Raw genomic sequence first — 16124 nt, forward strand, 5'->3', positions numbered from 1 at the left:
TCTGGGGTACAGATCGGTTCTGTGTTCTCCATTTCTTATCTGTAGGATATAGACTTTGTTCAGCCTCCTTGACCTTTCCTGAACTCCAAATCGTGGTTTCAAATAATTGCTAATCAGGGAAGGGAAGGGATACAAAACCAGAAACAATCAAAGGTTGGTACAGCCTCCAGAGTCCTGGTTCCTACTCAAAGAAATATGCTTAACAATGTCTTTGAGCCCCCACCCAGGTGGAAGATGCTAACTTCAGACTGAACACAAGATTCCTGGAGCACAGCCCTGTTGCCTCACCACCAACCAATCAGAAGGGGTCACAAACCCTGCAACCCTCACCCCAAATGCTGCCTTCTGTTTCTGGGGACCAGAGATGACCATCCTGTTAGGTCTCCTGTTTGGCCCTTGTCTATTTCATCTCTGAGACAGGCCAACTAAACTGTTGTTACTGCAAGGGTAGAAGCTGGTTTCAGATGTGGAAAACCCCAACTTAGATCAGGTAGAGAGAGACTTCTGCTCTGCTAGGCAGGCCTACACCCATGCACAGCAGGAAAAAGTTACAGAAGAAAGGGACCTCTGCCCCAATTCCCAAGAAGTATCTTGAGTGTGAAGTCTCTCAGGGGGCCTAGGTGCTGTGTTAGGGGAAAAACATTGTTTTTATGTGAATCACTCGAGGGTAGTCAGGGAGTCCCTGGCCAAGATAAGAGAAGGGCTGAATCAGAAAAAAAGAGAAAGAGAACTGTCTCAAAGTTGGTTTGAATCCTGGTTCAGTTCATCTCCCCGGCTCACGACTCTCATATCTTCTCTGGCTGGGCCCCTGATCATTTTACTCTTGCTATTCACCTTCAGACCGTGTCTACTAAACAAGTTGATAAACTTTATCAAAGGCCGCATCAACATGGTACAGTTTAGGGTGCTTAGGTCCCAATATGCAGCCCTACCAAACCCACCCCCGGTAAAAGACAATATAAAGCTAACCACAGACCCATGATTGGGTCTGTCTTGGATCCTTGAGAAGGGGGGAATGAAGAGCCTAAGCTACTCCATCTTGTAAAAGAGCTCCATTTTGCAAAGGTACCGGGCAAACAGACTTAGACTTTGGATATTGCCTAAACCTGCCCCGCTATGCACGAGCCAATCAACCCTTAGGTTAAACCTCCTGACTTTAAGTTCAAGAATTTGTGATTTACCTTGGAAGTAATGATTTACCGTGGAAGTAAAAAAAAAAAAACAATCAGAAATCCACACACAACCCTATAGAAGAGGGTAACCAATCAGTAGTCCTTCAGCCTGAACACCCCCTTTGTTACCCTTTCACCTGAATATTCCCTATATAAGCAGTGTAACCCAAAACTCGGGCTCCTCTCCTTAGCCACTGTGTCAGTAACAGTGGGAGCCCCAGCTTGAGCTTGATAATAAAAACTCTTCTGCTTTTGTATCGGATACTGGCTCCCTGGTGGTCACTGAGAGATTTCGCGACTTGGGCATAACACAGGGAGGCCTGGTGTGCTGTGATTTATGGGGTCGCAAAGAGTCGGACATGACTGAGCGACTGAACTGAGCTGAACTGAGGGGTCTCATCTCATTTCCTCAGCACTGTCACCTGGTGCTCTCAGAGCTGCAACCACAGTGGGTCTGCTGACTCCGGGGTCCATGCCTCCGTGCAGTGTGAGGATGATAAAGCAGTTTCATCTGTGCTAAAAAAGTGAGACAAAGAAAAGAAGCTTGTTCCTCAAACTCCTGACAAGAATCACTATAAATGAAGCCAAGCCAGCAGGATTCCAGAGCTGATCCTCTTATCTGGGAGTCAGGCACGCCTGGAGCTGTTTATCGTCTCCTCCTTCCTCTCCAATCCTCCGTCCTTGACAGAGGTGCTGATAGTAAAACAAGATGCATCTTTTTGCTCTTAATTAATACCCACAGAAACTTCAATTAAAGGGTTTAGAAAGATGGACTCTGGAAAGATGGACTTAACTGACGGCAAGATTTAGGAGAAGAAAGGACAGAGGAGTGAATACCAGGTGGAGTCTGAGACAGAACTGGGCTTTCCCTCCCTATGTGTGTCTCCAGTGACCTAATGGGAGCTATTTTTAATAGTGTATCAAGCTATCACTTCTATGTGGAATCTAAAACGTGACACAAACGTACCTATGCATGAAACAGACTGAATCAGGGACACAGAGAATAAATTGGCGGTTGCCAAGGAGGAGAGCGCTGGGAGAGGGGTGAATTGGGAGTTTGGATTAGCAGATGCAAACTGACAGATACAGTATGGATAAACAACAAGATCCTACTGTATAGCACAGGGACTGTGTTCAGTATACTGTGAGAAGCATTAATGGGAAGGAATATGAAATAATATGTGTGTGTGTACAGGTACATAAAACTGAGTCACTTTGTTGTATAGCAGTAATTAACACAACACTGTGAATCAACTACACTTCGATTCAAAGATAAAAAGGAATTTTGTACAAAAATGTACATGAGTAGAATTACATTTTGCAAACAATAAAAATTACGTTTTCTTGGAACAAAAACAGTGCGTCATGCTGTCTAATAGTGCCCTGTGTAGATTCGTAGCATGAGTGTAAGATTTGGAGGTGGGAGCACGTCCAGAAAAACAAAAACCATTGACAAAGACCACAAGTATATTCCCTTGAAAGAAAAAAAGACATGTGAAAAGTAGCAACTGTGATTTTTGGAAAAGTTAATTTCAGCCTCAGCCATAGGTAAAGAACAGGAGAAAGAGAAAATAAGGATGGAATTCCTTCAAACAGATCAATGGGGGAACATTTGGGTTTGGGCTTTGTTTGTCCATGTGTACATATGTTCTGATTGTGGATACTATGCATCTCCCCTAAGGAACTGGAAGGAATGCCATTAAATTATCAGCAGAGAATTCCTGACTGTTCCCTGAATAGAAGTCTTGGCTTTCTGTCTCCCCAGGGTTTACTAAAACACCTACAGTTCAGCCCCCAGCTGACTTGCACTAGGAAGCAACTACTGAATCTCTATTGAGGGGCTATAGGTACAGATTTCTCCATGAACGTTTCAGAAGGTGATCGCCCTTCCATAGATGCCAGTTATCAGTAGAATCCTGTATATGATATTCATTTCAAACTACCCTGAACTGTGGTTGTTTATCCATGCTTTATTTCTCTTACTGAGTTTTAGGAATATGCACAGCAGAGACCATATCTTATATCATGGATGAGCTTTTGCAAGTCATCCAGCTTTACTACACTTCAGTTTTACCACCTGTCAAGTAGAGATAAGAGAACTTACCTTGTGGGCTTGTTGTAAGAATCAAATACATAAATACACATAAAGCACTCAGAACAATAAAGATGAGCAGTGATTATTACAATAATATTTCTGTTTAAAAGTGTATGGGACAGACTTTTTGAATGAATGAATAACATTTAAAAATCCACTTGGATCCTGGCCAATATCACACTTTTTTTCCTAAGAGAGAAAGATCCATAAAAGGAACATGGATTTAAAAAAAAAAAAAAAAAAGCTATGTTATCTGAGAAATGGTCTGAAAAATAAAGGGGAAAGAAAAATACATTGTGGGCAGAAACACATTAGTTTTCGGATGCGGGGCAGGGAATTCAAAAGAGAAGCAAAACTTCACAAATTTCCCAACGTTGAAAAAGTGACAGCGTGGTAAGCAGTCAAACCTTCCAAACTTCAAATCGACTGCCCAGTCAGTGCTCATCCCAGAGGCTCTTCCAGGAACCCATGCAATTGTATCATCACCATCGCGCTTGTATTATATATGATGTGTCTTTTGTCACAAGCATCCTTTAATTTGCTTCCCACACCGAGCCATCCAAATCCCCTTTGCTGTCCCCCCCACCTCCCCGTGGCCTCTCTCCCTCTGGACCTCATTTCCCATTAGTCTCCCTGACACTGCCAGCAGACCATTCCAAATCCTCCTGAGCGCCGACAAAAGCTGCACAGATGTGGGGAAAGCCGGCACTGGGAACTCTCAACAGCACCATCATCCTGTCCCAGCGGGACGGGGGTCGTTTCTCTTGGGGACCAGAGGCAGAGACGGGGGTGGGTGGAAAAAAAAGAGAAAAGAAAGACTGAAGGCAGAAAAAGAGGGAAGACAAAGTAAGCCATTGAAATCAGAAAGGAAATGCATGAGTGAGATTTCTATCAGGAAACACAGTAGGGGGCAGAGGGGGGTGGGCGCTGGGAGAATAAAAACAAAAGAGCAAAATGTGCCCGGTGGTTAAAGACTAAGACGCCACAAAAGTCTCTGGGAGGGTACAACGAGGGAGGAGGGAGTGGGCAAAAATATGGTTGAAAGGAGTTGAAAAGCAGGAACCGCTGGGGGGGTGGGGGGCTCTCCTCTGGAATCCCTCCCGTCCTCCTCTCTCCACCGGGTCCTTCTGGTATTCTTAGGCTCTCTCTCCCACCTCCATTCTCTTTTCAACCCTCCCATTGCCCAAATTCCAGTTTTTCATAAAGGGAAGCAGCGTGTTGTGTATTTAAGAGAAGACGTCCCAAAGATGAGGGACGAGAAAAATTCAAGCCTCCTGTGGCTTTTGAGAAATAACCACAGGTCCCATGGCCCCCCCAGCCCGTGTTTAAAAGAGCCCTGAGAAGAGAAATTCATGGCTGAATGTGGTGCCTGGGAGAATGACTAAGCTCTCACGACTCCCATTCAAGAGGCATCCTGTCTGCGGACCCCCACCATCAATAAGACATGAAGAAGAGGGTGAAGCAGAGAGGAGAGAGGTGTTCCCTGGAGTAAGGATGCAGGAGGCAAACAAGTCCCATCAGTCATGCTCCTTGAAAAGGGCCCACTGATGTCTTAGGACCCTTGTCTTGAAAGGCATCCTGACAGGCAGGTCTTTGAACAGTCTTTAGGATTTATATACTATAAAGCCAAGGAAGGACCTGAATCAAGTTTAAAACACAAAAATTTTAAAATTACAATTTCAAGAGGTTTGCAGCAACTCAGATGGCAAGAAGGGGTGTCTCTTGATCTTTGCCACAGTATAAAATCTGCATGGATTTATTCTTTTATTTATGTGAAACTGATCAGATCCATCGACCGTAAATCTAACGTTAACTTATCAATACGATGCCATAGTTTGGTAGACATCTCTGAATCCCAGCCTTACAGAGGCATCTCAGCAAAGGCTATTTTCCATCAAATCAGAGGAATTTCAGAGTCAGCATCATTATTAATCAGGCAAGACTAGTTGCTGAGCAGAGACCACACTAAGAAGATGATTACAGAGTAGAGAAGGTGTCATGTTTTCTGGGTATGTGTCCCTGACTTCAAACACACCACAAAGGGCTTGCTGCAATTTAAGAGAGATGACTAGTTCTGCAAAGACAGTTTTCAGTTCTAAATGTGCAAATTTATAAAATCATATCAGCAACTAAAGCTATTAAGACAAATGACAATAACAGAAATGGTTGAACCAAAGTGCTCAGCTCTTAAACAACATGGAGAATTAGGCTGACAATATCGGTAGATTTCACATCCATGCTCCTCAACAACTAGAAATAATGAAGTTGATGTTATGAAAGAAACTGACCATCAATTCAGTCAACCTGAATTGACTATCAGGTTGATAAATACTAATTTTAATAAAAATCAGCTACAGATCCGTTTTTATTATTTGACTGTGGTACTAAAAGGTTAAAAATAGCCACCCATCAATATACAGTGATCTTTGAACTGTAGATCGTAGTAAGATTTTATTTTCAGACAGAAGAGATGGGTTTGGCTGCATGATCTTCAGAGTCATATATCTACAGGCCATTTAGAGACCCATGAGGCAGATGCAGTGACCGTGAGAACTGCCCGTGAGCCAAGCGGAGGTGATTACAAGAATATCGTGTTTTCTCCTTAGTGTAAATACTAAAGTGACTAATTCACAAAAGTTAACCAAAAAATGAGAAAAATAAGCTTCTCCCTTCCCCAAGTTACTAAGAAATTCCTCCTGCACGACTCACTCTTTGCAAAATCTCTCACTCTATACTGCACGATTCACTCTTGGGATCCAAGAGAAAGGAGTCTGGTGTTGGAATGTCAGGCTTTGGTGCAAGCACTGAGATGTGCCAGTTGGATTTCATGGCAGGAAAAGCGTGTGCGCTGATCTACAGTTTGGTTAGAAACTCCAAGCCCTGGGAGCCCGAGTTAGAGGGGCCGTCTTATTTAAGGCAGTGGAAAGAGAAGTGGGTGGTGGGGGTTGTGAAAACCCACAGTGTTAGAGCAATACCATCTCAAGCTTCCTCATTCAAGCCCCTGGGAGACTCAGCTGAAAAGAGGATTTCTGGTTTTTAGTGTAAGCATGTTCCCAATATTGCACGGGACATACTTATGCTAAAAAAATGTTATCGTATCTTATATTTTTATTTGCTAAACCTTGAAGCCCTAGCTTAGGACCCTACACCAAGGGAAGATATAAAAGCTGAGTACCAGGGAATTCCAAGTGAGTCAGTAGTTCAGGATATTGAGAAAAATCACCATTTTCAGCTGAAGAAGACAGAGAGTAAGGGAGGGGGCAGATTAAACACGTCCATTAATTATGGAGCAGAGAGGTCTATTTCTCCAGCCCTGGAGCTGGGGCTGCCTCCATGACCCGTTTTAGCTGACAGAATGCCACAGAGATGAGGCAGACTTCTCCAGCCCAGCCTTTGAATGTCTGGAAGTTTCCATCCTCACCCTCCTGAAACCTGGGGATCGTCACGCTGTGAAAAAGCCTGGGATGAAAGCCCAGGTGTCCCAGCCACCCCAGCTGACAGCCCCGAACAGGTGAGAATCCATCTTAAATACAGACTCAGTCAAAACTGCAGTTCCCTGCAGCCTGACAGGTAAGACCAAGTGAAATACCAGCAGATCACTGATGGAGAAAGGATCCCAAACCAGGGAGGGGAATTCCTGTTCTTCAGGAGAGGTAGAGCGGGGAGGAGAGAGAATTTTTAAGAGGTCTCATCACTCTAATAGAGAGCCGGTGTCTCACCAACCCTAGAGAGGTCCTTGGGTACCGAGCAGATTAAGGTAAGCACCCAACTTTGTGGGTAAAAGCCAAACAGGAGGGAAGAATTGAGAATGATCAAGATGACAGCCACCAGGAGAACTTGAACCTGAGCTTAAAGCAAACAAGGTGAGGACATATATCTAAAGCTCACCTTCACTTTGTCCAGGGGAAATTCTGAGATCTTTTCTATTAAGAGAAAAATAACTATGGAAGCTTTGTGACCTTTATGCACTATCTATGGGGCTGGGTTCTAATATTTGGTTCTGCCTGTCACCAGCTTTTGGAAGAGTCACTACAGAAAAACACCTATAGTTTGTGTGTGTGTGCAAAAGACAAATAGAATTTATGCCACCATTGTCTATTCAAGTCATTGTTTAAAGAGGCATGCTGTAATTGCTGGAGGCTGAACGGGGAGGGGGGACAGAATATACACACCCCTGACACAGCACCAGGAATAGATGTAGGCTTTCTGGGGCAGACAGGCTCGGGACAATCCAATCTAGCCTACTGGGGCGGGGGGGGGGGGGGGGGGGGGGGGAGGGGGAAAGCCTCTAATGGTGACCATCCTACTTGAATACACTTTCCTCTTCCCAAACCACTCTTTCTGCCATAATTCAGGCCAAGGGTTCAGGCAAACTCTCCATGGTGAGAACATATTGAAGACAAAAGCAAGGCGAGTTTAATGGGACTGAGAGTCTAATCCTTTACAAGGTCCTTGTAAAGATTAAATGATAGGATGTGTTCATTCTAAGCATGTGGCATACAACCAGTGCTTGAGAAATGGCAGCTCTGTTTGTGACTTTACAATAGGACTTAAGAGTCCTACATACAACTGCTTTCAATTTAACGATGCATGTGATTATATTTTTTATCCTGCAATTGCTTGATGACAGAGACTATATTTTATTTGTGTGTGTGCTGGTTTATGACAGATAGTTCCTGTGAAGCACCCCACAAATATTCAATGAATGAATGAATGAGTAAATAGAATAAGACATGTTTGCTGAACTGAATAAAAAGAGGAATAAGAAGGAATGTAAATCCATACATAGAAAACAAATTTATGGTTACTAAAGGGGGAAAGGAAGGGGAGGGATAAATTGGGAGTTTGGAATTAACAGATATACCCAACTGTATAGAAAATAAACAGCAAGGACCTACTATACAGCACAGGGAACTATATTCACTATCTTGTAATAATCTGTAATGGGAAAAGAATCTGGAAAAGATTAAATATATGTATAACTTCTCAGTGGCTCAGCAGTAAAGAATTCGCCTGCAATGCAGGAGACATGGGAGACATGGGTTCAATTCCTGGGTTGGGAGGATCCCCTGGAGGAGGAAATGGCAACCCACTCCAGTATTCTTGCCAGGAAAATCCCATGGAGAGAGGAGCCCTGAGGGCTACAGTCCATAGGATTGCAAAGAGCTGGACAAAACTGAGCAACTGAACATACATGTCTTTAACTGAATCACTTTGCTGTACAGCTGAAACTGACACCCTGTAAATCAACTGTACTTCAGTTTTTTAAAAAAGGGACTGTGACTGGGTACTAAAGGGAACGTGACTGTGTACTAAAGGGAATGTGACTGTGTACTAAAATGCTTACTATTTACAGCCTAAATGTGGATACAATGAGGGTGGCCATCGGCTCAGTGCTAGGGCTCACAGAAAATAGGATTTCTATATACCTGAATTCAGCAGAGCCAGAGATTCCTCAAAAACAGCCAAGCCAGGGAGAGTTTGCCCACTTCTATCCTATTTTTCAGTCCTAGAAACACTATAAACATGGGAAGCAGAAAGTATGGTCAAGATTTGATACTCCTCTGACATGTCTGTGCCTCTGAAGGGCTATTAGAGGTAGATGCTGAGGTCACCATTTAACACCAGATTACAAACCCTGTTAGGAGGCTGCCCAGCGGGTGAACATGGCCTGCCACAGGAGACACGGCAGTACCAGATATTTTCGAAGAGAATAAAAGGTGACTTGAGTTGAAAAGGTGAATAAGATTCAAATAGAAAAAAAAGGGGAAACTAGAAAGATGGAAATAAATATGTGCATTACTCCTCAGAATGATCAGCTATAAACATGGATTAGGTACCTAGTCCCAACTAGTTAACTTCACAAAACATAAAAGCCCTTCCCCAAACAGTACATGATGGCAAGTCCACATTTGGTTTTGTCTTTCATTTTGTAAGTAATCAGCCCCCAAATACCCTGCAAAGGCCTTGATATGGAAATGATTTCTGTTAAGGTTAAGGTGGTTAAGGTAAAGATAAAGGTGCTTGGTCAAGGTGACCTGTGCCAGGGGTCTGGAATCCTGGCTCTGTCATATAAGCAAGGAGAGTCAGCGAAAGCTCAAGGGCCTCTCCGCCATTCTGAGGACAGCCTAGATGAAAGTCAACTTCGAAAATGCAGTCTGTTTCATGGATAACTGATTCCTGGTTTGCTATGCCTACTCACCGTGGTCAAGGATATATTTCACAATCTCCCCGTTGCCGGTTTTAGCTGCGTAATGAAGGAGTGAACAGTGGTCTGGTCCCTGAATTAGCAGGCTGCCTCCGTTTTTATAGCTTTCTATTAGCTGAAAAAGAGACATAGGAAAAGCAACTCAGACAGAGTCCGGAACAAGGAAAGCAGCTAGCTGGTGATAAAATAAAAGTAATGTAGCAAACCACAAATGTCTACAGCCTCAGAGGACACAGGGAAAAGCCAAAGAGATGAAGTAACATTCCTGGGTTGTGTTATCACTCAAATAGATGGCCAGTGTCTCCGCAAATTCCGGAGAGGGTAAGTGGGTGCTGAACAGCCTAAGGGAATGGAAGCATGCTAAATTATTTGTTCCCTTTCTGGGTTTCTTGGTCCTTTTCTTTTCTGGGCACTGAAAAAATGAAAGAGAGGAGAATGAAAGCTTCCCTATGCAGGCTGAGCGTTCTTGAGTTAAAGAACAATTAAGTGTATAGGCAGGAAGAGCTTGATGTCTGGTAGCGACGCGCCCTCCGCCCTTTAATTGTTTCTGCCCTCTCTAATGAGCCCAGCTACTGAGTACAGAAGCTGCTTGCCCCTTCCCCGCATGAGATCACACGCACAGGCATACAGCAGACACATGCATAGCCGTGTCTGGCTCCCTCCTTCATCCAGATCTGCAGTCTGCCTGCCTTCTATTTATCATCCAACACATACCACCCAACAAGGCTTGAGATGATCCATGGGATGAGAACCAAAAGGGTTCAGAGAATGTAGTAGTAGAAACCTAAAAGACTTCCGAAAGACTGGGGGGAAAACAGATTTTGCAGCCTGAGAATTAGGCGCTAAATGAGGACACAGTCTTAAGTTTGTGAAATACTGCACATTACCAAACAGTAATGGAAGTGAAAATGGATCTCTGTTCTCTAAACTGCAATAATCAGAACAAGGGCCTTACTGGAGCTTCTAAAATGTAGCTTTAGAATAAATAAGAATCAACTAATCCAGCATGTAATAAGCAAAAGGAATGTGTCTACCACCAAGAAGTTAGATGCCATAGCATTATAAACACAAAAACAAAAAAACAACTCCTAAGGTCAAAGAGAATAAACTGATAACTCATACATTCACTCAAATACAACTACAGATTAGCCATGTGCCAGATGCCAGGGAAACTAACATGAATACAGCTTGACCTCTGACCTCTAAGCCTCCAAGACTTCAGTGTCCATGGGAGGGAGAGATTTTTAAAGAACTGCACAGAGATGAAGAGGACAATGAGGAGGATAGCACAGGGCACTAGGAAAACATAAAGTAGGGGATGGAAAAAATCATGGAAGACATTCTAGGAAACTGATCAAAAAGGAGCAGCTGACTGGAAGTAAGGAACATGGGGTTTCCCAGGTGGCACTAGTGGTAAAGAACCTGCCCATAAGTGATGTGGGTTCAGTCTCTGGGTTTGGAAGATTCCCTAGAGGAAGAAATGGCAACCCACTCCAGTATTCTTGCCCGAAGAATCCCCATAGTCAGAGGAGCCTGGCAGGCTACAGTCCATAGGGATGCGAAGAGTTGGACATGACTGAAGCGACTGAACGTGCGCAAGGAACATACAGAGTTTTCATGCCTAAATTGAGAAGCAAAGGAACAGGAAGAAGTAGCTAACTGTTTTCCACGACAATCTTAAGAATCCTGTTCTGTTCAACTGTACTGTCTCACAATGACACATCCATTCTTTGTGGGAAGATCCACAAAGGATTTGGGCTCACAGAGTAGCAGAGACCCAATCCATCAGCTGCCCTGATTTTGCATTGCTGTGGTGTTCATAGAGACTGTGGCCACTAGGTTAGGCCATGGGTATGTTGTGCAGCCTGGTGGATAGGAGCTACTCATGACATCCTGCACGCAGGGCTGATCCAGGATCTATTCTCAGTTCATTGGTGTGCTTGGACCTTGCTTCCCCCTTCAACTCGCCCTTTCTCCCCCTCCTTCCTCACACTCGTGACACACATACCCGGTTGAGTATTTAATATTTATAGTACTTTCTGTATGGGACAGAGAAATGGAAGAAGATAAAGAAAAGGAGGGGAAAGTACTTGGGAAGGAAAAGAAAGATAAAAGTGAAAAAGAAAAAACCCTCAGGCTTTATATTTCACCTCTCAGTAAATCAGATGTTACCGAGTCATTTCTCAGTCATCTAGGAAAGAATTATAACAGAGAATGAAATAAGGCAACCAGCTGAATCTAGTGATTTCCCTTCTCTCATATAATTCTCTGTTAAGTACCAAAGAAGTACAGTAACACGCCCAGGGCCCTGGAAAATCTGTTGCCTAGACTAAAAGTATATACAAAACAAAATGAAGTGGTTTCATAGGTACAGAAACATTTTGCAAAATTTTCTGGCTTAGAAACTCTCCAAGAGCAGGGATCAGGTCTGAACTCATGCCTCTTGCTCACAGAATCCAAAAAGGCTTTTCAGGGAATACAGGATAATATTTGGTTTAATCCACTGCCTGGAAACGGCACTGAATTCAGGTATACACGCTGCTTAGAGAGCACTTTCCTCTTTAACAATTCCTAGTGACACTGTGATCTGGTCATGGCACGGGCACCATGCCCAGGGATGTGTGTCTGAAGATGACAGTTTAACAAGATGCTGACAACCTTCTCAGCACTTGTTTTCTGCTAGTAACCTATTAACAATGTAGCTCTGAGGTTTCTCAGTTTATTCAACAGATGTGCTTCCAAAGAACTTATATACAAGAGCTTGTGTGTATGTGAAAGTTGCTCAGTCGTGTCCGACTCTTTGCGACCCCAAGGACTATACAGTCCATAGATCGGATTTTCCAGGCCAGAATACTGGAATGGGCACCCTTTCCCTTCTCCAGGGGATCTTCCCAACCCAGGGATCAAATCCAGGTCTCCTGCATTGCAGGTGGATTTTTTTATTAGCTGCGCCATTAGGGAAGCCCAAGAATACTGGAGTAGGTAGCCTATCCTTCCTCCAGCGGATCTTTCCGACCCAGGAATTGAACCGGGGTCTCCTGCATTGCAGGTGGATTCTTTATCAACTGAGTTAGTGCTTCTTAACTTTCTTTTAAGGCTTCTGGGTTCTCAATCTGGGATAGTGCTGAACTTGAGTTAGTTGGAGCCTCGGCCTGAGAAAGTTGCTGATAACACAGAGCAGATCAATGCCATTATAGCATATACAGGGATACCCAGGCAGTCTTAAGTCCTGACACCTGAAAATAACTTGGGACCAAATATAGCTTTCCGGGTATTCACGGACTATATTATACTTTATAACAAATATTTGTCTCCCTGCTATGTTTAACTATCAAAGGAACACAGATTAACACTGTATTAACAAAATAGCTATCTCGGGAGAGTCCCTTCTATGAAGTTATAGGAACAATCTTAAGAGCTTTACATGAATTTTATATTCAATCCTCACAGTAAAGCAAAGAGAAGAGCAATGTGATTCTATTTTACAGATGAAGAAACGGAGGCCCAGAGACAATTAGGTAATTATACAAAGTCTCATATATAGTCAAAGGCAGAGCCAAGATCTGAACCCAGACAGTCTGACTTCAGAATTTGCATTCACTCAGGAGACAGCAGTTTCCTCTGAACTAAATTCTCCAGAAAACATGAGCACAAATCACAATATTCAAGGCAGATCAGAGTATCTTCTGATTAACTGTGATCCCTAGAGTTCAAAACGGCAATAATGTTGCGTGATGTTGTCTCTTGCTTAAAGAAAGTATTTCTGGGTATTGTCCAGGTTATTCTTATAGCTGCATTCATTTAAAGACTTGGGCTGAAATAAATCTTTAAACTTCAAATATTAGTTCCAGATAGCAGGAACCCGAGGCACTGTCTCCTGGGGACACGTATCAGTTGTAACCAGTCAAGGCAGACAGCCAGCATGTGCCTTTGCACAGACCCTTTGCTGTTTGGAGACATGGCGATGCTACAAGGATGCTTCTCACCCTCTCTGCTCAGTTCTCAAAAAGAACATCCTTCTGCCTTCTACCCAGCTAGCACCAGGGGGATGGGAAATGATAAATGGGATCATGAAAACTTGGTGAGAAATTATGCTCATTTAGAGTTCTTAAAGGATCACCAAAAGTTCTGGTAGGAAGATATCTTACCTTCATAAGATCACCAGCTATTACTGCCTGCAAAATTGCTGTGAAAGACAAAAGAGAGATGTCTCATTAGTAGAAGACCCTCTCATGAAAATATTACAAAGGGCTGGATCCATATTTGGGAGACACAGTCTACATTAGGGGTGGGGATCAGGGGAGGAGAAGCATGCCAAAGGTTGAAACGTAGGACAGACTGAGGCCTTCTCTTCAGCCCTTCCCTCCCTGAGCATTCATCTTGTACATCATTCTAGAGCCGACAGGAACCCCCTCCAGCCCTGGTACAGAAAAGTGAACATGAGATGTAGAGTCACACATACTGGATTCCAATCTTAGCTCTGACCCTTACAGGCGGTGGAATACTAGGCGAGTTATTTAACCCCTCTGAGCCTCAGTTTCCACATCTGTAAACCAGCAAGTCTCAATTATATCAGATCTTTGAAAGGGTTCATTAAATCATATAAATGTTCTTATCTCATCCACTGATGCAGAATGCCTGATCATTAGGACTGTTTCTGCTCCCTTCCTTTCTAATTTCTTCTACTTTGTCCTTCGGGGGTTCAAAAATTATTAGCAATTTTGTGCTCTATAATTATAAATAAATACCTACTGCTATGGAAAGAAAGATTAGAGACAATAAAGAAGAAACACATATTTTAATTATGTTCTAAAGAAAGTAATCATACATTTAGCATAAAATTCATTGGTGATTCTTATAGAAAGAACTCTGAAAGTTTAATTAAACTAATTGTAAGGCTACTTGGTGGTGGTGGTGGTGATTTAGTCGCTAAGTCGTGTCTGACTCTTGCGACCCCATGGACTGTTGTCTGCCAGGCTCTTCTGTCCATGGGACTCTCTAGGCAAGAATACTGGAGTGGGCTGCCATTTCCTTCTACTTAGCTTAGGGGAAAATAATCTAAGTACCTGTGCATGTCATGTGGGATGCAGAAGAAAAATGAAAAAAATATAACTAATAAAAGAGGAAAAGAATATATGACTGTCTAATGGTGGTTATGATTCCTTTTTTTTTTTTTTTTTGCTTTGGCTCCTTCCCTTCATTCTTTTTTTTTTCTTTTAATTTTAGTTTTTTATTTTTTAAATTTTAAAATCTTTAATTCTTACATGCATTCCCAAACATGAACCCTCCTCCCACCTCCCTCCCCATAACATCTTTCTGGGTCATCCCCATGCACCAGCCCCAAGCATGCTGCATCCTGCATCAGACATAGACTGGCGATTCAATTCACATGATAGTATACATGTTAGAATGTCATTCTCCCAAATCATCCCACTCTCTCCCTCTCCCTCTGAGTCCAAAAGTCCGTTATACACATCTGTGTCTCTTTCCCTGTCTTGCATACAGGGTCGTCATTGCCATCTTCCTAAATTCTATATATATGTGTTAGTATACTGTATTGGTGTTTTTCTTTCTGGCTTACTTCACTCTGTATAATCGGCTCCAGTTTCATCCATCTCATCAGAACTGATTCAAATGAATTCTTTTTAACAGCTGAGTAATACTCCATTGTGTATATGTACCACAGCTTTCTTATCCATTCATCTGCTGATGGACATCTAGGTTGTTTCCATGTCCTGGCTATTATAAACAGTGCTGCGATGAACATTGGGGTACATGGGTCTCTTTCAATTCTGGTTTCCTCGGTATGTATGCCCAGAAGTGGGATTGCTGGGTCATAAGGCAGTTCTATTTGCAATTTTTTAAGGAATCTCCACACTGTTCTCCATAGTGGCTGTACTAGTTTGCATTCCCACCAACAGTGTAGGAGGGTTCCCTTTTCTCCACACCCTCTCCAGCATTTATTGCTTGCAGATTTTTGGATCGCAGCCATTCTGACTGGTGTGAAGTGGTACCTCATTGTGGTTTTGATTTGCATTTCTCTAATAATGAGTGATGTTGAGCATCTTTTCATGTGTTTGTTAGCCATCTGTATGTCTTCTTTGGAGAAATGTCTATTTAGTTCTTTGGCCCATTTTTTGATTGGGTCGTTTATTTTTCTGGAGTTGAGCTGCTTAAGTTGCTTGTATATTTTTGAGATTAGTTGTTTGTCAGTTGCTTCATTTGCTATTATTTTCTCCCATTCAGAAGGCTGTCTTTTCACCTTGCTTATAGTTTCCTTTGTTGTGCAGAAGCTTTTAATTTTAATTAGATCCCATTTGTTTATTTTTGCTTTTATTTCCAGAATTCTGGGAGGTGGATCATAGAGGATCCTGCTGTGATTTATGTCTGAGAGTGTTTTGCCTATGTTCTCCTCTAGGAGTTTTATAGTTTCTGATCTTACATTTAGATCTTTAATCCATTTTGAGTTTATTTTTGTGTGCGGTGTTAGAAAGTGATCTAGTTTCATTCTTTTACAAGTGGTTGACCAGTTTTCCCAGCACCACTTGTTAAAGAGATTGTCTTTACTCCATTGTATATTCTTGCCTCCTTTGTCAAAGATAAGGTGTCCATATGTGTGTGGATTTATCTCTGGGCTTTCTATTTTGTT

At 42.7% G+C, this 16124-nt stretch overlaps 1 protein-coding gene across 3 annotated transcripts in view; it reads right to left on the bottom strand.

Annotated features, from left to right (window-relative positions):
* The window catches only part of DGKI (diacylglycerol kinase iota), a 507168-nt gene that overhangs the window by 18225 nt on the left and 472819 nt on the right, over positions 1 to 16124 (bottom strand). For all 3 annotated transcript variants that reach the window (XM_069588482.1, XM_069588483.1, XM_069588484.1), the window contains 2 exons: positions 13624 to 13661; positions 9470 to 9590 (listed from right to left, as the gene is read on the bottom strand). In XM_069588482.1, the coding sequence (XP_069444583.1) occupies positions 9470 to 9590; positions 13624 to 13661 (159 nt within the window). The remainder of the gene's footprint in view (positions 1 to 9469; positions 9591 to 13623; positions 13662 to 16124) is intronic.

The sequence above is a fragment of the Ovis canadensis genome, chromosome 4 (assembly GCF_042477335.2).
Source record: "Ovis canadensis isolate MfBH-ARS-UI-01 breed Bighorn chromosome 4, ARS-UI_OviCan_v2, whole genome shotgun sequence".
In the NCBI taxonomy this organism is placed as follows: Eukaryota; Metazoa; Chordata; class Mammalia; order Artiodactyla; family Bovidae; genus Ovis; species Ovis canadensis.